Source organism: Mytilus trossulus, chromosome 1 (assembly GCF_036588685.1).
Source record: "Mytilus trossulus isolate FHL-02 chromosome 1, PNRI_Mtr1.1.1.hap1, whole genome shotgun sequence".
NCBI classification, from domain to species: domain Eukaryota; kingdom Metazoa; phylum Mollusca; class Bivalvia; order Mytilida; family Mytilidae; genus Mytilus; species Mytilus trossulus.
Genome location: NC_086373.1, coordinates 23,949,279 through 23,972,244, shown reverse-complemented (window position 1 = coordinate 23,972,244; position 22,966 = coordinate 23,949,279). Strand labels below are relative to the sequence as shown.

The following is a 22,966-nucleotide window of genomic DNA, read 5'->3' as shown; positions in this document are numbered from 1 at the left end:
GGGCCCTTTATAGATTGTGGTTTGGTGCAAGCCTAGACTCTGTGTTGAAGACCGTACATTGACCTTTAATGGTTTACTTTTACAAATTGTGACTTGGATAGAGAGTTGTCTCATTGGTACTTGTACCACATCTTATAGCTATGACATTGATGCCATAAAGCTTCTCACTAAACCATATAACCATTCCTATTCAGGGTTTGCTGAAAATGCCAGTGTCATTTGAATTCTAGTAGATCACACCTCATCTCCCTATTTTCACATATTAAAATAAAGACAGAGCAACAGGGACTCCTTCTGAATGATAAATTTTGAAGAGCACCAGATAAATTGACCGCATGAGTAACACAGGGGAGTGTCATTACAGAAGCAGAAACTGTATTCTCTTCATGAGCATAAGAATTCATACATGGTTTTTGACAGAGTTTGTGTTTGCTAAACTTAAGTTTTCTGTATAATCTTTAGTTAAAGTTTCTCTTCTGGCTGTTGTGTAGTTTGTTTCTCAAGAAGAAACCTTTATTGATTTTCAGCTCACCAGTCATGAAAATTGATACTGCATCATTAATGAAAAGACTGACAATTTGTTGTACAGTCATCTTTGTGAATCACAAGTAAATTTTATGTTTTTATGTTTTGGTGAATAAATACAAGGATTTGTAAAGTATACAAATACAAATACTTGATAAAAATAAGATAAGTAGTTGCAGTATGAATGCAAATAAAACAATTATCAAACTAAAAGTTCAATTAAATAGGATTTAAGCAAATAAAGATCCCAGTACAGCCTTCAACAATGTTCAAAACAAAATACCACATAGTCAGCACATATCCATTCTGTAAAACCTGTTTTGGTCTGTTTTTTAAGTACCATAAGCAATAGGTCAAGTAAATTTTGTGTATGGAATGACTGTTATGGTTAGATGTCAGTCTGGCTGGTTTCATCTGACCTCATTTTCATTATTTATTGGTCTATATGAAGTTTTGGTGGTTTGGTCTGCTTTTCAAGTACTATAGGCAATAGGTCAAATACATTTTGTGTATAAAATTTATAAGGTGTAAGGAATGGTCGTAAGATGTATATATGTTTGGCAGGTAGCATCTAATCTTGACATTATTTTCTTGGTTCATTTGTGAATGTTAAATTTATGTTTTTGTTTTGATCTGTTTTTCATTTATTATAAGCAATAGGTCAAATATATTTTGTGTATACAAAAATGTAAGGTGTGTATGTCTGTTTTGACAGCATTTATCTGGTCTGAGTTTCTATGATGTTTTAGGTAAACCTTTTATCTTTAAGACTTTCAACATGAAACCAATGGTAAGTAAAATAGGAAGACATTTCAGTGTGTCCTGATTTAGTTGAGGCAGCACAGAACCTGAACCTGCTCCTTTTAATATGTGTGACAACATATCAAATATTACTGCTGTTATGTAGGAATTCCACTATAAAAACACCAATAGAAACCCCATTGTGTTCAATTGGACCCTATTAAGCAAAAGCCTGTAATCCAATTCCATTGGCAGGAATTAATTACCAAATATTAAGTTCCTTCTGTTCTGCAGTTTTTAAGACATAAGTGAGATTTTTTTTTAAATTCCTTCAATATCTTGTAATGTTCAAGGTATCTGCAAACTCATTACTGACAAGCTGCAGGCCAAACTTGAAGTCTTTCTGTGAAAAATGAGATTAAAATATATGTTGGACGAATTAATTAATTTTTCCATTCAACCTTTCCTTTTCAATGTAATTTTTATTATATTTTTGAAAAAAGCATAGTAAAATTTTCATTTTAGCAAAGTATAAGAAAATTCTACCTGATGAAATATATATACTGATGATCCAACTTAATCAGACCAGTAACAAGTCAAACAAATTGACGATAACAAGTTTTATAAAGCTACATGTACTTTGTAACAATTACAGATAAATTATAAATAAATTTCGAAACCTGAAACTTCATCTAGAAAAAATAGTTATATTCAACATACATATTATTGTTATATATGTTTTTCTAATACTAGTTTTGGCATTGTGTGTAAATTATACTGAAATCTATTATAAATGATTTAAAACAAAAAAGTTCATGGACGGATTCACAAAATCATATTGATATATTGCGAAGAAAAATCTTCTTAAGTTCCTTTGGAGAACAACACTAATTACTTCAACTTTACAATACATTGTATCATAAATAATTAGACTAAATTATGTATCAAAATTTCTTTCAATTGAAAATAAGATTATGGGAAATTACAAATGACAAAAATAAAAATACATCACAATTTTCATTCCCCAAAAGTACAAATGCATTATTTGGACTGTTTGACTAGAAAAAAGTAAATGCTTTATGGAAAAAATATAAACATGTCAAGAGAACAAAAAGTGCATTCTTTTCAAATAAAATTGTCTTATTATTCATGAGGGGGGTCGGAGTGGTCGTGATCCCGAAATCCCAGCTTTAAAAAAAAAACATGAAACCCCAAGGTCCTATATTTTAAAAGAATTCTATCCTGACATCCTGAAATTCAAAAAAGAAATCCTGGATCCTGAAAGAGTCAATCCCGAAATCCCTAGCTTTAAAGCTTAAAAACTCCAATCCTGACGTCCAAAAAAGGTCCTCTCTTTCATATTCAGCTAATTCATAATGAAAATTTCAAATCTTTAGAATGAACATTACTATTGATAAAAATAACACTCTGTAATAACATGATATTGTTCCCTAGAACTTTGACTCTCTTTTATCTAAGAAATGCACCATGCAATTCCTTCCTATTGGTCTTTTGGGCTTATCTTGCCACAATAAGTTCATGATTATTTTGAGTTATTCCCCCTTCCCCTAATCTAAATTGCACATGATAAGTCAATAATAATTTATGCAGTACAAATAAACTACCTCTGTGACTAAATAGAATGTTATCAATAAATTACATAACAGTCAATAAATAGAACTAAAAAATTCAATCAGGACATTTAACTTTGGTATTGACTGAAAATCCTTAAAATAAATTATAAAGTTTGCTATAAGATAAAATAATTTTTACACTTTCTTATCACGACTTTCATACATATAATCAAAGAAAATTAAAGGCTGTCAGATTAATTAAATGTCCATTCTTATAAAGGTAAAAGTAAACTATTATAAACACTGGGTGCTTAGCTACAAACAAACTTCTGGTATCATCCAGTAGGGGTCTACTGGGGTCATCAAAGTATGATTAAACAAGAATGTGTCCACAGTACATGGATGCCCCCTATAATGCTATTATTTTCTATGTTAAGTGGGTAGTGAAATTGGGGTCAAACCACTAATTTGGCATTTAAATTAGAAGGATCACATCATTAAAAACATGTGTACTAAGTTTCAAGTTGATATGACTTCAACTTCATCAAAAACTACCATGACCAAAGACTTAAACCTGAAGCAGGACAGGAGGATAGATGGACGAGTGGACACACAGACCAGAAAACATAATGCCCATACACAGAGCATAAAAATATGATTAAGCTAACATCACTTCAGATTTTGCATTAGTACAAATTCTAAATTAGTCATAAATATTTTTTTTATACCTTAAGCCTGATGACTATTTCTAGGTAGGGCCTTAAAGGAATATTCAATATAAAAAGTTCTTGTACCCCCTTTTTTACCATATTAATTTTTTACTTAGAATTTATACTTGATTCTTCACTGATGAAAATGACCCCATCACAATAAAATTATTTTAATAGGTTTAGATCCAGGAGTCATATTATCTATTCTTTTCTGTATAATTATAATAACATGTATTTGAAATATATGTCCTAAACTTAGTCAAGTTTCATCCAGTAAGGGAAATATATATTCTCATTGAAAACTGCTTTCTAAATCATATTCCAGTATTGACCCTCATATTCAATTAAATATTGGTTAGTAAATGAATATTAAAATTAGTATGTACAAACATGAAAAGTCAAGAATTTTTGGACAAATTAGGAGTAATTTACATATCTATACATAAATTAGTTTGGTTTATCAGTTTAATTGCACTTTAAAGGAGTCTACATTCTTCTATAAAAATAAATAAAAGTAATTTACATATTAAACAATTTCACAAATAAAGCTCACAAAGTTTTTAGAATCTTTTTAGTACCCTTTTCTTTTTAATCTAATAAATCATGAAAAATGAATAATAAATTTTATTGAAATTAAGTCTGAAAATTATTTCTTGTAAATTAAATCTATTTACAGGGAAAATTGAAAAAAAAATTGAGAGTACAATAATTTAAATGGTAATTTACATTTATACAATATACACTTACTTTGAGATAAATATGCACCAAAGACTTATTTGGTTTCACAAATTTAACCTATCACAGATTTCAGAAATATCATTCATGGTTCTCTTTATCCTAAATATGGATTTACAAAATAACACAAGATTTTGATTTGGGATTATCAGCTGCATTTCTATCATTAGAGTGTCCGGCACTTTTCTGACGTAATTCTACTTTCAGTTGATGAAGATCTTTACTTAATTCTTGAATTTTCTTTTCCTTTTCTTCATCTTCATGAGCAATTTGTTTTAATTTCAATTGCAAGTCTCTAATTTGGGCATCATTATCTTCATTTTCTGTCGTACCAGGAGTTTGCTTTTTTAATTTCTCTAGTTCTTCATGTAAATTTTTCACTTGAACCTTATTTTCATCATTTTCTTTCTTTAATTCACTTAATTCTGTCTCTACTACTTTATGCTTCTCTGTGACTTGTTGAAGTTCCTCTTTAGCGGTCTTAGCATCATCAGCCAATCTGGTGTTGTCGTCAATCAATTGTTGCATGGCATCTTTAGATTCCTGTTGATTCAGAAGTGCATTCTTCCTCTGCTCTTCCTCTTCAGCTTGTTTCCTTGCTTCCTCCTCTGCCTGAAGTTTTGCCTCCTCTTCTGCATGACGTTTTGTCTCCTCTTCTTCTTCAGCCTTCTTTTTAGAGGCTTCCTCCTCAGCCAATTTAGCATCTAAAAGACGCCTTTCTTCCTCCTCTGCTAATTTCTTTCTTTCCTCTTCCTTTTTCTCTTCTTCTAGTCTGTTTTGCTCCTCCTCAGCAGCTGTATCTTTTTCAGGTTCTTTTGTTTCTTCCTGCTTAGTTACTTCTTCGTCCTTCTTTTCATCATTAGTTTCATTCTTATTCTCATTTTCCTCTGTCTTTGGTTCTACATCATCTTTTTTTGGTTCTACATCATCTGTCTTCTGTGTTTCAGGGACAGTTTCAACAGGCTCAACAGTTCTAATATAACTATCAATTTCAAAATGTTTTCAAATATAGCAGTTACATCATACATGAAGTGCAGAGTAACAGGTAAAAAACCACTGGACACTGACTTCTTTTGATATATACATGTATGTCTGTATTTGGGTAAAAGGTGTATTGATTGATACATATTTTAAATAGAGTATGAATTATATACAGTATTTAACAATTAAATATAGGATTCACACCTTAATACAGTATCCCAATTATTCTCTAAGAATTAGATACATTTTGAGGTAGATTATCATCTAATCTAGGATTAGGATTCTACGCATTTGAATAAAGCAGATACTAAAGCTGTGACCTTGACCCTTCACAGTTCAAAAATAGGTTATTTAAATTGGTTCATTTAAATTCTCAAGATACCAAACAACAAATACTAATCAATAATATAGGTATTCATTAAATTGATTTATGATAGAATATATACTTCTGAAATTCAGAGTTGAATAGTATTAATAGCTAGTAACTGTTAATTTTATAAGTATTAGTAAAAATCTTTAAAGTTGTTTGTAATTTTATTGGAAAAAATAACAGGAAATAAATGTCAAATTTAGATTCTTATATAGCCATTTTAAGCTTCTTCTTCAAGGGGTCCCAATTCATACTGAACCCTTACCTTACCTTAACACTAGACTCAACTCAATCAAGGAACTCTTAGAGTACATGTAAGAGAATGCCACTGCCTTAGATGTGTATTGCATCATAAGAAATTTATTTATATTTGAGTTGTTGATGGTCTCAATTATCATGATAAGTGTTAAGACAATTTAACTTCCATAGTTTTGTTACACTATAGCCTTTGTTTCTATATTTTATTTTGAATCTTTTCATTACTGTACCAGGACAACATACAGGGAGTAAAAATCATTAAAACTACACCTGGTGCAGTATTTGCTTATGTTTTTGTACTGGAGGACAGTAATTTATTGGTGTAAATGTATGTATCTATTTACATGCACCTAGAATAAAGTGTATTCATTTACATCATAATATGACAGTTTAATTGGATGGTCTTGTATAATTGGGTCATTAGAGCTGATATCCCAATACATATAGCTGGTCAAAAGGTTGCTCTGTCCTACTGGCCTTATTCAACAGTACTACAATAGTATATTAAACCAGAATCCCTCTGGCCTTTATATGCAACTGTGTTATGATGGTAAAACTCCTATGAAAATCAATAACATTGCTACTGTTAATCTACCTGAAAAGAAGAAATAAAGTGCAATGAAGCTTGTTGTAAATTTAAAAAGAATAAAAACACTCTGATATGACTGGGAAGTATTCAGAAAATTTATGTAAAATTGTCCTTCAACAGAGATTAGAATATAAAAGATATTTCTTGTTTACTCTATGTGGCTAGTAAAATCTAGTCACGAAAAGTGATTTTTATATAAAAAGTTACACTATGTGTACATTTACCCATCTAACAAAAAAAATACTTAAATCCATGAATATTCCTTAGGTCTCTCTGTATGACTAGGTTTATCACTGGACAAAATGACCAGTCAATTTTTTACCAATAAAAACTGATTCTTTGGTGACCGCAAAAAAAGAAACAGTAGTTGTACTAGGTGATCTTTTAAGGTTTTCATATATATTGTACATCTATATAATTAAAATATATATACTATGAGGCAATATTCCAAATTTTCATTTCCTGGAAAAATCTGTTTAAATATAGTTATTGTTTCCGACTTTGCACATGTCATGCATTTAAACATCAATAAACTAATTTATGGGAAATGCTTTTTGGAACTACAAAGTACATGAAAACTAGTTAACCACAAGTGAAAATATTTTTTTAGGGATTTCATATACATGTACATACAATTATTGTTATAAGTTATGCCATATTAATTATATTGCACATGTATAAACAATAAAAATTGAAATTTAAAAATCCTATTGTAAAGGTCTATGTTTGACAAGAAAATATCAAAACAGTGTCTAGATTGATGGTTTGTGCTGAATTGCTCCTGGTGAATAATACATGTAATTGATGATCAGTAATAGCCTTCTATCACACGTAGTTAATGAAGCAGTAATGCAGATATCCATTATCAAATTGATGTTGCAAATTAAATAGCACATTGTCTAATAAAAAGTATATCTAGGCATGTACATAGAAATATAAGTATATCATCATGAAGCCTGACTAAGCCAGTGAGGAGTAGATTATGTATAAATCTGTAGATGTATGTATATACATGATTGGTTGTAACCCAATTTTGTTAAACCATGTACATATAGTATATATTTGTTTAGGGGCCAGCTGAAGGACGCCTCCGGATGCGGGAATTTCTCGCTAAATTGAAGACCTGTTGGTGACCTTCTGCTGTTGTTTTATTCTATGGTCGGGTTGTTGTCTCTTTGTCACATTCCCCATTTCCATTCTCAATTTTACATATACATGTATGATTACTCATTTGCCACTTTTCTTTATTGCATATATATCCCTTTTAGTCCTTTTTTAATAGTAATGTTTGTAAAATGAATAATTTCTCACAGATATTTGAATATAAATGTTCAGGGATATTTACAAACTTCAGAGAATAAAAAAGGGTACAATTCAATAATGCATTTGCATACTATAAGATAACTAAACAAATCCTTATGATATAAAGGAGAAAGTTTATTCAGCATAATGGACAATGAGGTATAAATTCTGAAATAAAATAAAATAAATATGCAAAGTCTTCATGTATTATGACTATTTACTAAGGTATAAATATTTAAAAAAAAATGACTCTTAGTTAAATAGATGATATTTTGTTTTATATTTTATCTAGACATGATAGGAAATCTGGGTAATCACTAAAAATGCACATAATCCATATAAGCATACAATTTTCAAGGACAAGATTTGCAATAAAGTTCCACATTAGATAAAAAAAAAATCAGATGAGGATCCATGATTTTGAAAACTTTAAAGTGGGACCAACCTAGACAATACAGAATTAGTACAAGATAAAAAAAAAGTCTATGCACTAACCTTTTATGCAGCTAAATTAAAGAGGCACGCTACGAGATATATAAAAAATCAAAACTATGATTTTTTTTTTGTTCAATCATAATGAAAAAGAAATGGTGAAATAATAATTTGCTTTTATCAGCTAAAATGGTTCAATTTTGACAAATAAAGCTAATAAACATTGATAAAGATTTATTCACTTGCAGGTGAATAATTCGACCTCATTAAACCTGTTTTCATGTGAACTCCAATTTAACCCCATAGAAAGAGAAAGAATAACACATGCATTGTCCGTGTACAGGTACATGTATTTAATGAAAAGAATGTGTAAATAATTTGATTAACTGATTCGATCTACACAAAATCATTCTTATAAAATATAGGCAAAAACGATGATAAACATAAATTTTTAATCTACAATACAAAATTTAACATACCTATAAAAATACAATTGCAAGAGTTGCTTAATCTATTCATATCTATGATTGACTATGAATATGTTTACATCGCTTATATGGTCATAGAAGGTCAACTCCATAGTTTTAAAATTAGATGGTGTTTTGGCTAAAATTCACACAAAAGGAAGCTGCATTTTATTGAGACCATGGCCTGTAAATTGTTTATTTTATACTTTTGATAGTAAATTTTTTTACATTATTATAAATAAAATATGAAAATTTGACTCAAATCAGTGAACATGAATTTGACAGCTAGTGCCCCTTTAAGGGTCAGGGCTGCCTCCCCATCAATCTGCTTTTGAAAATTAGGATAAGGGGTACATTGTATGCTTGTTAATGAGAAAACTATCCTCCAGATACCTGTGTTTTGTTAAAGATACTTATATTTTCATTACATTTGTATTGTTGCATACATTTTTTACTAGGATAAAATGGGGGATGTTTTATTTATAATTTTTGTCGAGCCTTCGACTTTTGTCGAAAAAGCGAGACTAAGCGATCCTACATTCCGTTGTCGTCGTCGTCGGCGGCGTCCACAAATATTCACTCTGTGGTTAAAGTTTTTGAAATTTTAATAACTTTCTTAAACAATACTGCATTTCTACCAAACTTGAACAGAAGCTTGTTTATGATCATAAGATAGTATCCAGCAGTAAATTTTGTAAAAAAAAAAATCCATTTTTTTCGTATTTTACAGTTAAATGGACTTATTTTTTCTTCGGGGAAACATCACATTCACTCTGTGGTTAAAGTTTTTAAAATTTTAATAACTTTCTTAAACTATCCTGGGTTTGTACCAAACTTGGACAGAAGCTTGTTTATGATCATAAGATAGTATCCAGAATTAAATTTTGTAAAAAAAAAAATATTCCATTTTTTCTGTATTTTACTTTTAAATGGACTTAGTATTTCTGCTGGGAAACATTACATTCACTCTGTGGTAAAAGTTTTTAAAATTTTAATAACTTTCTTACTATCCTGGGTTTGTACCAAACTTGGACAGAAGCTTGTTTTTGATCATAAGATAGTATCCAGAAGTAAATTTTGTAAAAAAAAAAATCCATTTTTTCTGTATTTTACTTTTAAATGGACTTAGTTTTTCTGCAGGGAAACATTACATTCACTCTGTGGTTAAAGTTTTTAAAATTTTAATACCTTTCTTAAACTATCCTGGGTTTGTACCAAACTTGGACAAAAGCTTATTTATGATCATAAGATAGTATCCAGAAGTAAATTTTGTAAAAAAAAAATTCCATTTTTTCTGTATTTTACTTTTAAATGGACTTAGTTTTTCTGCAGGGAAACATTACATTCACTCTGTGGTTAAAGTTTTTAAAATTTTAATACCTTTCTTAAACTATCCTGGGTTTGTACCAAACTTGGACAAAAGCTTATTTATGATCATAAGATAGTATCCAGAAGTAAATTTTGTAAAAAAAAAATTCCATTTTTTCTGTATTTTACTTTTAAATGGACTTAGATTTTCTTCCAGTTAACATTACATACAGTCTGCAGTTAAAGTTTTCAAAACATTTATAAGATTCATTAACTATCCTAGATTTTTACCAAACTTGGACAGAAGCTTCTTACAATCAAAAGATAGTATCAAGAGGAATATTTTTATTGATTTTTTTCCTCATATGTGGAGCCTGCGATTTACAGCAAAAGTAGGCGAGACACTGGGTTCTGCGGAACCCTTACAAATTTTTTACTAAATTGACTTGCAGGGAGCATATAACAATATTTGACATTCTAAGAAATATTTCAGTGTACATGTAACATTTGGTTTATTTTAGAAAGGCTTTATTATACACATTATTTATATTTTATACCCTGCCATAAAAAAATGTACAATTGATATATGATCCGGTAGGAAATGTCGTCCCTCTAGTGTGTTACATTTATCTTACAGTACATTTCTTATAATAAACTCAATATTTTGATAAATTATATGTAGATTTGTAGGTAACTGGCCAAGAAACCAATTTATTTTACCTAAAGTTTAAAATGCAGGTAAACACATGACTACAATAAGAAATAATAATAGGCACATTTTACAAATTTTTGGTCACAGGTTTATCTAGATATAAGACGGAAATTTAAATGTCATCTACTTAAGTTATAAATACATGTATGAATGAATATGTGATGGAAGTTATGTATTTCTACCTGTGTGATAGTTTTACCTGTTACTATGGCTCATACATTACACTCCTACAGGTGATCAAGTTCAAGGTGACCTTAATGTCATTGGGGATGTTTTCTACTGTCCTCTTTGTCATTGACAGCAAAGTCAGATTCAAATACATGAATAAGGGAAAAATCACTACAACATTTCACTTAGGTTCTTAATGATACCTGTCCAAATGTATTACATGTGCATTCATATAAAGGTATACATGTTGGATGCCAGGAAATATTAAATATTAGTTGTACATTGTATTAAGAAGTTGATTATATGGTTAGATACATGAAAAACATGTGGGTCATGCCAATGACCTAGACAACACAGGAATTTCTATTTTTGATTTATTATAAAGTTAGACCATTGACCTACTTATACTTGACTTTCACAATCAGCGAATAATTGTTGTTCTACTAGGATAATTTGACATTAAATGACAAACTTAATAAACAATTTTAGGAGAGAACATAAACTCTTGTCAGTATGGAATATAAAGCCTGACATAGCATATGTTATTATATTTAAAAACAGTAAAAGAATATTTTTTCCTTTCATCATAACAGTTTTCCAACTTTTAATATCACTAAGAAATATAAAACATAAATCCAGTGATACTGGGCCCCATGGATTTCAAGATACAATGTAGGATGTCGGGTACAGACATGCAGCTGGGATTTCAAACCCCACCCCTCTGCCATTCAAATGTTGAAATGATATCTTGAAATTGCAACCCATTGTTATTGACTTTAAAAAAATGACTCCTTCAAGTCAAACATCAATGTAGACCTTCATACCAGAGTTCGGGAAAAGTGGCGGTCCTCAGGATTTTACCATCAAAATTTTGAATAGGACTGACACACTTTTAGTATTTTTCAATAGAATAAAAGTGAGGACCAGCAGATTTTCGTCAAGGACCACCAAGGAAAAAATGATTTCACGAACTCAGTCATACAGGAAGATCCCCACCCTTCCAATCCTAGCTTTTTGACATTGCAATTGCTTACACCCGTTTAATTCAAAATTGTGAGATATAGATGAAAACAAACTTCTATTTATCATTAATTAATTGTGTGTATAAAGTAAACAGCACTCTCTGGTTTAAAGAGTATTATTCAGTATAAAGTAGTTCTTAAATTGAATTGACCATACTAAAATTTTTGAATTTAGATATTGTTATATCTTTCTTTGAACAATGAAAATTGATGAAATTGCTGACTAACATTTTCGATCTTAATACCAAATAATTACTATCTTTTTTTTAAATTTTAGGGTACCTGAATAACTTGGCAAGAGATTCTGACAGTGTGAAGGTTGTCCACTGCGCTGAATTTCATTTAGGAATGTCTGTTGGTAAGAAAATAACTAGATTTAAAATGAAGATTTGATTTAATGGTTGTTGTTCTGATTTTCAGGGTACCTGACTAACATGGCAAGAGACTCGGATGATGTAAAGGTTGTAAACTGTGCGGAGTTTCATTTAGACCTTTCTGTTGGTAAGAAAATCACTGTGTCGTCATCTTCTGTTTTCCTTAGAGATGTGTGTTTGTGATGTTCTAGTCGTTAATATTGTGTTTTCTTTAGTTGGACTCAGTCTTATAGTATGCATTAATAATTGCACTTATACCCAGACATTTAACAAATTTAAAGTGTATATATACGTTTTCCAACCTATAATAGTAAATATAATCAGGTTTATTAACAGTCATGTCTCCCAATCCTAAAAACAGACTAATACATGTATTGTGAATTCAAATTAGTCATGTTACTAAAATAAGCTGTCCTTTCTTTTAAAATTGATATTTTCTTTAAAAAATAAATTAGACAGAGCTGTGTGAGCATCAAGCACTTTGATATCAGCTATTGCACTTGATATGTTTTTTTTTTTACTAGAAAATTATTAATACACAAAATGTACTACATGTACTAATAAAATAATAATGTAAGAAGAATATTTTTTCAATTTGAATGCACCTACTACATTGGAGATGCATTTTCTTTAATGAAAAAGATTTGCAGATCAATTTACACATAATGTTTTTCGATCATTCATACTGAATTGACCTGAACATGTATTTACTGTTTCTGAGTGTGTACAGGAGGAACTGAATTGTTTCAAAATGACCTACCTACCTTGTATTGTTTAACCCAATTTATCCTTTTCCTACATCTATGTTCATATACATGTACTCGGAATCAGTATTTTTGTGATTTTACTTTTTGATATAACATGTATTTAATTTTGAATGAACTAAAACATATATATTACTTTGTGCTTAAATCAAAATTTTGTAACAGCCAACAAGCAGTTTTTGTTTCAAGCAAATTGAAACTAATATTAATTTATATTTACATGTAGATAATTACATTACATGTATGTTTCATAAAAATGGATGTTTGACTGTGTTTTTTTAATCATTTATGTTTGGTTCCCCATCAGCTCCTCAGTTCTAAGTGAGACTCTGTAATGCTAGTGTGATCAAAATAGGTTTAGAGCATTTTTAGGTGCATTTTGTATACACTTTTAGGATCCTACTTTTAAAAATGTTTCTATCTTTATTTTGTGTTGAGCTATCTCTTGAGGTGATACTATAGTATTTAACGTTTGATGTTTTGACCTTGCCAAGGTCAACTGCACTTTGAGTTATCTTTAGTTCCCTACAGTTAGATATATTAATGTTTATTATTAAATCTGTAGATTGTTGCTTGTTAATGTACCTGCATTGTATTTATATTTTGTTGTTACCAGTTTTATTGAGAATGGAGTGTAGAGAAAGATGCTAGTTTTTGTGTTGATATGGTTTAGAAGGCATGATTGAGGCAAAAGTTACATGGGTAGCAACTATTGTTTAGGAATTTTCTCATCCATATTTTTTAGCAGGATTTGTTGATAAATGTAGAGTCCAGTCCAGTGATTTAATCAGTTGTTTGGTGGTATGGACCAGGCTATTCTATTTACTCTTTGATTTGAACAGGATAACCACTATTACTGAAGTTGCACCAAACATTATATTTTGATAATATGCATGATATTTTAGAGTTAATAGTTAGACCTTCTTGTATACAGCATGTTATATATATATATATCTGAAGTATACTCTTTATTTATTTGTTGATTACAGACTAAACTAACCTACAGATACTATACATGTTTAATTGATTTTGCTGCAGGTGTTCTCTTTTCTGATTTCACCAAGAATTGTCAAAAAATAATATTAAATTTGACCAGGTGGAGTATAGGTGAAACTAGAGCCATTACATCAGAATTCAACGGTTTATTCCATTGCAAAAATATTACTTGTGGATTCTTATTTATTTCATGGAAACATGGATATTGTTTTAAAAGTTCAACAAAGTACAAAGACATGTGCAAAGTTTGACACAAAAGAAATTCATGTGTTTTCTCAATCCACAAAAATTGATTCCAATACAAATATATGAATCCACAGTAATATAATGAGATTACCATAAAGACTTTTTGAAATGGCTGGTTATTACATTGAATCTGAAAAAAATGTTTGTAGAATGTATAGAAAAAAGATTGCACAAAAGTCAGTTCAAAAATATTTTTTATGTTTGTTTTTGAAAGTGATAGACAAACAGACTCTATATATCTGTAATGCTAATTTACCTTATTTGGCTCTACAAACGTCACTGATGAGTCTTTTGGAGACGAAACACGCTTCTGGCGTAAATATAAAAATTATTTACCTAGATACATGTACTCACTCATATCTATTGGACATCTTCAACACTGTAGCAATAGGAGAATCCACAAAATAGCATACAATTAGATTTTATTTTAATAACAGAAAATGAAAAACCAGCAAATCAAATATTTTATGTTATACACATACAATGTCTTGTCTAATGCTCAGAAAATTTAAGATTTTTTACAATCATGCTCTTAATCAGTATTCATATTTGTCTTTTTGAATTTAGGTATTAATTATGATGAGAAACAAATTGCTCAAATAACCGAACAGGTGAAGAAACAACAGAACGAGGTTGATAGCCTGAAGAGTAAATTTGTAGATAAATTGAGAGGAAAGGTAACATTGTTTTATATCATGTGCTTATCACTTATATTACTCAAGAATTCATTGACAGTTATTTTTCACTAGTAATTTGCTGGTTCAATAGAAAAAATGATAACCCCTATTGTATGATTTAATGTTCATTTTGTGTGGCCTGGGAGGCTTGTTTTTACCACATATATATTAATCATTAGAGTCTGAAAGTGATAAGTTTGGTAGCATTTAATATTGGTTGTTTTTATGATTTATCTTTTAAAAAAATGTTCTTTAATTTTATTGTGAATATTTCTTTTTTTTTTTAGCTCACCGTCGTCGTCGTCCAGCGTAGTCTGTTAACTTTTACAAAAATCTTTTTCTCTGAAACTACTGGGCCAAATAAAACCAAACTTGGCCACAATAATTATTAGCGTATCTAGTTTTAAAAATGTGTCTGGTGACCCGGCCTACCAACCTAGATGGCCACCATGGCTAAAAATAGAACATAGGGGTAAAATGCAGTTTTTGGCTCATATTTCTGAAACCAAAGCATTTACAGAAAATCTTACAGATAAAATTGTTCATGCAGAAGGTCAATATTTATCTACCCTGAAATTATCAGACTAATCAGGCAACCCGTTGTTGGGTTGCTGCCCCTGAATTGGTAATTTTAAGAAAATTTGGCAGCTTTTGGTTATTATCTTGAATATTATTATAGATAGAGATAAACTGTAAACAACAATAATGAACAGCAAAGTAAGATCTACAAATAAGTCAACATTATCAAAATGGTTAATTGACCCCTTAAGGAGTTATTGCCCTGTGAAGTCAATATTTAACCATTTTCATAAATTTTGTAAATTTTTGCAAAATATTTTGCACTGCAACTACTGGGCCAAGTTCATTATAGATAGAGATAATTATAAGTAGCAAGAATATTCAGTAAAATAAGATCTACAAACACATCACCATCACCAAAACACAATTTTGTCATTAATCCATCTGTGTCATTTATGTGTTTAATATGCACAAAGACCAAGGTGAGCGACACAGGCTCTTTAGTAAAGAGCCTCTAGTTTGGTTATAATGTCAGTTATGTTAGATGGCTGATAGAGTCATTAATAATCTATGATCTTATGGAAATCACAAATTAATCTTTTAAAGTCAGATAGGAACAGATAAAACCTTGACTTCCAAATTATGAATGTTCAACTGTAATATTTCTTACTTTTTATAACAAGAATTTATAACTTACAAATAATGTATTTGCACTTTTTGCATTGTAATTAGGGACCAAATGATCAAATGATTAAGGTAAAATATTTTAGCCTTCTTATTTTGAACAATATTGCCATGCATGTCAGTTTCTTTTGAAAATTAGGTCCTTATTGTAGCACCAGATAAGTGTATGCCTCTGCAAGTACAAGGTTGTGATATGTATAGATGATCAGGTTTTCTGCATATAGATATCATAAATATCAGCTTCGAGCAATAATGAGAATTACAGTGGGACTGAGCAGGGTGATAAAGGCAAAGGGAAGCATGATAAATAGTTTTACCTGTCCTCATATAACTTGTAATCAATACTTTTATGAAATGCTTGCAGATATTCAACTGCTGTATATCATGTATATGATGAGATACAAAACAAATATATGCATTACGTTTTGATTGGCATACCTTTGACAGAATATGGCTCCTGGACATATAAAATATACCAAAAATTACACTTGGCCAGACTTTGTTTTGCTATGATTGCAGTGCAATTTTTTTTAAGCCATGTTTAGATATGGAACTGGTATTGGTAGTGAGTTGTAAATTGATAAGTTCTAGACCATCCTAACTAGTTTCAAATCTGACTTAAGTACTAGTGACAAAAGCATGGACATTAACTTACAAAATACAGTTTGTACTGGAGATGTAATCTTCTGTTATCAGTCAGAATGTTAGGGTAAAATTGACATGTATAGTAATGTTTTATTAGTGGTTTTAGATTTTTTTTTTATCATCTTTGGCTAACAGACACTGCTTATGTAAATTTACATGGCTATTGGTATGATTTAATGAATCTTAGTACAGATCTGCTGTCAGCTTGTTTTCTAGGTATTTTATAAAACATTAACACCTATTTTCTTCTATGCTTTGAAAAATGTTTGCTTACTTCACCAAACAAGCTTTATAACCAACATTCTCCTATTGCACACACATGGTTGTAAGTATAGCCAGTGTGATTTGTAGTTGGTGGTAAGTGTCACATCTTGTAAGGCTAAAGGCTGATTTACAAACTATATTTTTTCAAAAAGGCAATATATCCAATGAAGAACTAAAATTTTAAGGAATTTAACCTAAATTTAAAAAATATCACATTACTGAAATAAGAAAAGAAAAAAGAATTTGATTGTTAGTAAGTTTAGGATATAATACTAAATGAGGAGATCTGTTTGTATACATGTGTGTCTTCTCAAACTACCATATATAATTAATCAGTTTGACATTTTGACCTGAAGCTAGTATGCACACTGTAGTGTGTTATCCCTACTTTTCATTATTTAGTTTGATTCATACTGGAACAATGTTTGAAAAGAAAATGTTTTTTATGTGTACAGTTATACCTGTCATGATTAGTGTCAGTATTTCTGTTCCCAATGGTCACTAACTTAAAGATATGACTAAAAACCAACAATCAACACTAAAACCATAAACAAGATTGGACTAAAATTCTGTGCATGTTTTCCCAGTTATACTACTATCAGTAATTCTGCTCCAAAATATAAGAATACAAAATATTACTAAATTGAAGGACGTCCTTGCCAAATTAAATTAATCACTGTTTCACATGCTGTTGCATTTCTTGAACAAAAGTATATGAACAACTACACTTTCTTTAAAAGTGAAGTTTATGTGTGATTAATATCTGTTATTAATATCTTTGAGTTGTCTTTATTACATTTGATATCACAGAAACTTCTAGACTATCTATATTGAATTAGGAAGAAGTGTAAAACAATTCAAACAGGAAAAACAATGTCATAATCTATATAAAACAAGAGACACAAGAAAAACTTATAAATGAACAACACCAACAAATGACAACCACTGAATAATAGGCTCCTGACTTGGAATAAAATAAAAGGCAGTGGGTTTAGACATTGGTATAAAATAATATGATTTTGAATGTTTTCTTTATCTTATTTCAGGGACAAAGTGATAGAACTTTATAAATATTCCTCCTTTTAAAGGAGCAATTCATATTAATTTTTGTTCATATTTATACCTTGTCTGATAGTTCTTACTATATTGGTTTTAAACTATTTATATATAATTTCAGATTAAGGGTGAAGCCTTTATACTGACTGGTAAGAAACCAGGAGAAGCTATCATTGAGGCTGCAGAAACCCACAAAGCTAACCTTATCATCTGTGGAACCAGGGGATTAGGAAAGATCCGTCGTACCTTTATGGGAAGTGTTAGCGATTTCATTGTTCAACATGCAAGATGCCCTGTTGTGGTAGTCAGGAAATGATGAACATGAACTTAGATAAGAAGATTGTTACATTTATGTCTTGAGATAGTGCTCTTGAACAGGATTTTTATTAGTAAATTTATTGTTTATTTTTGTGCTTCAAACTCTGTTCATGGTTGTATTTACAGTATCAATGCTCTTGGTCATTATAGTAAATTCTTAAGGTAAAAAAACTTTGAAAATAAGATATTTTGCATTATTTTAGATTTTGTTAGAATACTTGTCATATTTTTAGCTTATTTGTGAAATAAATAATTTGTTTAATAATTGTATTTTACAGTTCATGTCAAATTTTTAAGCAATAGTTGTTTGTTTTGATTACAGTAAAATTTTGTATTTGTTTATTATAATGAAGATGTATTGGTACTAAATATTAGATTTTTCACATTAATAATTATTCTGAGTAGATGTAGTTTAGATCTAGTAGTCTTGCCAAACTATTATTGTAAGCTGGAATTAAAATATGTTACAGAATTGCATATCAAATGTTTTAAATTGTTATCAATAAACTGAGGTGCTCTATGAATTTATCATAGGTGATTGTACAAAGCATCTTTTACCAGCTCAGATCTTTTTTGATTCTTGAATTTATAATTGTTTACTGAAGTGCAATTTTAATTCCAGCTTCAATTTGTGACCTTTTTTAATACACTTTTATACTTACTTTGCATGCAACGATAAAATGTAACATTCCTAAGGTTTTAAGACCACTATATATTGAATTATAACATATTTACTATTTATTCTCTGCTGGATTTTTTTTTACTTTAATTCACATTATCCTTTTTCTTTAGTTTTATGTAAATTATCCCCCCTTAGTCACATAATCATTTGATTGAGAATTACTTCATATGTTGTATATATTTTTCACTAGATCAGCTGTGATTTAAAAACTTCATTGATAACAACAAAAAAACTCATCAAATTGAAATAAATAAAATGACTAATTAGAGTATTAATTTTATAAGGAAAATAATGACAATGAAATTAAATGTAATTTTTAAAACATGCATATTTTTCCACAAACACAAAAAACAGCAATATTTTGAAAACTGACCCTTGAAATGAGTGTGTAAATAATATTGTAACTATACTAACCAGAGTTATATATTGAAAGATGTAAGAGCTAAATAATGTTTGATAATTTCTGAATGTGAAGAGAAATGATTGATTCTCCAATGATATCTAGGTTATTGAAATTTTAGGCTGTATGAACATTTTCTTGCAGATAAAACAGCAACATGAATACATTATGATTATCTTAAACTGCTTACCGTAGTTTTATTTAGTTGATCAGGCATTTACTTGAATTTGATGGCTTTAGGTGACGAATGTAATGTTTAGATAAAGGGAAATAACTGCTATTTTTCATTCTATCATGCACATTTTTAAAAGTTGTGAAATATGATTTAGCTCAAGAAAAGATTTATAAAATGAGAATGGGAGGCCCTGTCATATTGGAAAAAGATACTACCTCGTTTCATTGCGATGTAACATTTTTATACAGCTGAACAAAAGCCAAGCCTTTATATTGATGTACATTTATGTAAATTATAAATTATTTGAAATTATACCTTGTTCTGTACAGTGGCTAGTGCATTCTAAAGAGGATTTATGTGGCAGGTTCCATAGAAATGCTTTTTGTTTAGATTCATTTGAAAAAAAGCAGATCATTTGGGATTTTTCATGTATGCAAAAATATCAACTATGAAGTGAATTAAAAAGATTTGGTGTTCAATTGTGACTTGTAGCATGTAGACAAAGCTCTTTAGAATTGGTCATTACTTTTCATAAACACATCAACAAACACCACTACTTTGTATAATGATTGTTATAGTTCAAGTTGTAGATTAAATTAAGATGGATAAGAATTCTCAAAAAGACGGAATCTCACAGAAAGTATAATAAAATATAATCGGTAATAAAAAATGTTTTTGATACAATGTGAAATTGAAACTTGTATAATTATGATAATATGTTTTTATACGGAAATTGTTCTTATGTCATATTGTTCAAAACATCAAATGCTCAGAAAATACATAATAGGTTTTGGTGCAATTTATTATTTATAGAAGAATACATTTCTTGTAGTACATTTTAGAAACCTAACGACATTACACTTTTCATAAGCAGAAAGTATTACTATCAGAATACGCAAATTCAATTATATTTAAGTTGTTTCACCAGGATCAAAATCAATCTTCCTATGTTAACAATTGCCATATGTTTGCCATCATTGATAGATCTTTTTACTTATGAAGGTGTAATGTTTGTGTTCACCATTTTATATTTCTTTGCTTGTAATTGTTCACATAATTGGTATCTCTTCTCAAACCAGTCCTTTAGCTTTATATACAGACAATAAAGATTTTGTAGAAACACTAATTCATAATAAATATCTAGGCAATGTGTCAGTGTTTATTTACAGTTCTGTCATAAAAAGGTCTCCTTGTTCAGGTATCAACAGCCAACGAGGGCTGGATGTGTATTGATGAAACTTACAACTATAAAACTTTACCTGAAACAAGGAATTTAAAGATGGTACATCATGAAAATGGTGAGATAATCCTCAATGGTTATAGCCTCTTGTTAACACGTCTATTGATACTGATAAATTTTACTCAATGGTAGAATACTTTAGGATTTGCATTCAGGAATATTATCTTGGTATATCATGTTAAAGGGGAGATAATCGAATTTTACCTACTTCAATATTGCAATGTGTAAGTAAAATCAAGAATGAAAATGGGGAATGTGCTAAAGAGACAACAACCCGACCATAGAAAAAACAACAGCAGAAGGTCACCAACAGGTCTTCAATGTAGGAAACTCTTCCTAAACAGCATAAATGAAATTGATGAAACTTCATAAAGTTGTAGAAAGCTAACTCAGGATTTGCAATGGATATATTATTCCTGTCCTGCGTGTCACATCACAACATAGAAATACACCATATAAAACCTCAACTGGAAAGTAAATAGAGCTGCAGGGGTTATTTACATCTCAGTGTATTGAGAAATAGAATGTTATTTTTCATGATAACATATCTAATTCCATCATATCTTTTTTTTTATAGAAAACTATGGTTGAGTTAAGAAAAAAATGATGCAATCTTTACTTAATTGTAGTGTTAACATGGGTAGACATTATATTCATGATTATTTTTGCCCAAGCGATAGCCAGCCCTAAATAACACGAATATAATGCCAGTTTGCGGTCTTTTTGACAGCCTCTTGTTACAGGATGTACTATTACACCACTGTCACAGGTTACAGGGATGGAAACATGTGAAACCAGGCTACATTCTTTATGTGGCTATCCAAGTCAGAACCTATAAATCAGCGATTTTTGTTGGTTCATGTCAGTCAAATTCGTGTTTCCTTTATTATTTTTTAAAGCTGTTAGTTTGATTGTCAGTTGCAATTCTTGGTTCTGATTGCTTAATGTTCAAACAAGAGTGCACACACTGAAATGTCTCGCCTTCTTTACTTATCATTGATATTATGTTGATAGTCCTAATAATAAAGCTTTATTACAACTGTCACATAAACTTAACGTAAACCAAGAAAACTAAACATTGACCTTTGAACCATGAAAATGAGGTCAAGGTCAGATGAACCATGCCAGGTAGGCATGTACAGCTAACAATTCTTCCATACAACAAACAAAATTGACTTATTGCTTATAATTTAAAAAAACCCAGACCAAAACACAAAAGCTTAACACTGAGCAATGAACCGTAAAAAATGAGGTCAAGGTCAAATAAAACCTGCGCGACTGACATGTAGATCATGAAATATTTCCATACACCAAATATAGTTGACCTATTACGTATAGTATTAGAAAAGGCCAAAACTCAAAAACTTAACTTTGACCACTGAACCATGAAAATGAGGTTAAGGTCATATGACACCTGCTGGGTAGACCTGTACACCTTACAACCATTCCATACACAAAATATAGAAGACCTATTGCATACAGTATAAGAAAAATAGACCAAAACACAAAAACTTAACTATAACCACTGAACCATGAAAATGAGGTCAAGGTCAGATGACACCTGCCAGTTGGACATGTAAACCTTACAGTGCTTCCATACACCGAATATACTAGACCTATTGCTTATAGTATCTCAGATATGGACTTGACCACCAAAACTTAACCTTGTTCACTGATCCATGAAATGAGGTCGAGGTCAAGTGAAAACTGTCTGACAGGCAAGAGGACCTTGCAAGGTACACAAATACCGCCGGATCACTATCCCTATGTCGAGCTTTCTGCGACAAAAGTCGCAGGCTCGACAATAAGGTTCCTTCAAAATTTTTAAGCCATTCATTGTTACAAACAATGCACTAGTCATTTTTGGGGCCCTTTATAGATTGTGGTTTGGTGCAAGCCTAGACTCTGTGTTGAAGACCGTACATTGACCTTTAATGGTTTACTTTTACAAATTGTGACTTGGATAGAGAGTTGTCTCATTGGTACTTGTACCACATCTTATAGCTATGACATTGATGCCATAAAGCTTCTC

The 22,966-nt window shown here is 30.2% G+C and overlaps 2 protein-coding genes across 5 annotated transcripts in view; one reads left to right on the top strand and one right to left on the bottom strand.

The window, feature by feature from the left end:
• LOC134719439 (universal stress protein in QAH/OAS sulfhydrylase 3'region-like) overlaps positions 1-20,844 on the top strand; it is a 39,302-nt gene extending 18,458 nt beyond the window's left edge. The window contains exons 2-5 of one of the 4 annotated variants that reach the window (XM_063582448.1): positions 12,315-12,395; positions 14,842-14,951; positions 16,203-16,226; positions 18,241-20,844. In XM_063582448.1, coding sequence (XP_063438518.1) covers positions 12,315-12,395; positions 14,842-14,951; positions 16,203-16,226; positions 18,241-18,435 — 410 coding nt within the window. In that variant the 3' untranslated portion in view covers positions 18,436-20,844. Of the gene's footprint in view, positions 1-12,171; positions 12,253-12,314; positions 12,396-14,841; positions 14,952-16,202; positions 16,227-18,240 lie in introns of all 4 variants that reach the window. The other 3 variants (XM_063582443.1, XM_063582472.1, XM_063582467.1) reach the window with 3 other exon arrangements.
• On the bottom strand, positions 1,729-5,986 carry LOC134682166 (cilia- and flagella-associated protein 251-like). The gene is made up of 2 exons (XM_063541743.1): positions 5,907-5,986; positions 1,729-5,267 (listed from the first exon to the last, which is right to left on the bottom strand). Exons 1-2 carry the CDS (start codon positions 5,984-5,986, stop codon positions 4,400-4,402), a joined length of 948 nt encoding a protein of 315 aa, XP_063397813.1. The 3' UTR covers positions 1,729-4,399.
• Positions 20,845-22,966: the final 2,122 nt, after the last annotated feature.

Coding starts and splice junctions, on each gene's coding strand:
- LOC134682166 (XM_063541743.1), bottom strand. CDS start 5,986: ATGCAATACACATCTAAGGCAGTGGCATTCTCTTACATGTACTCTAAG. Junction 5,268..5,906: donor GAGTTGAGTCTAGTGTTAAG/GTAAGGTAAGGG, acceptor TGAAATTGATAG/TTATATTAGAACTGTTGAGC.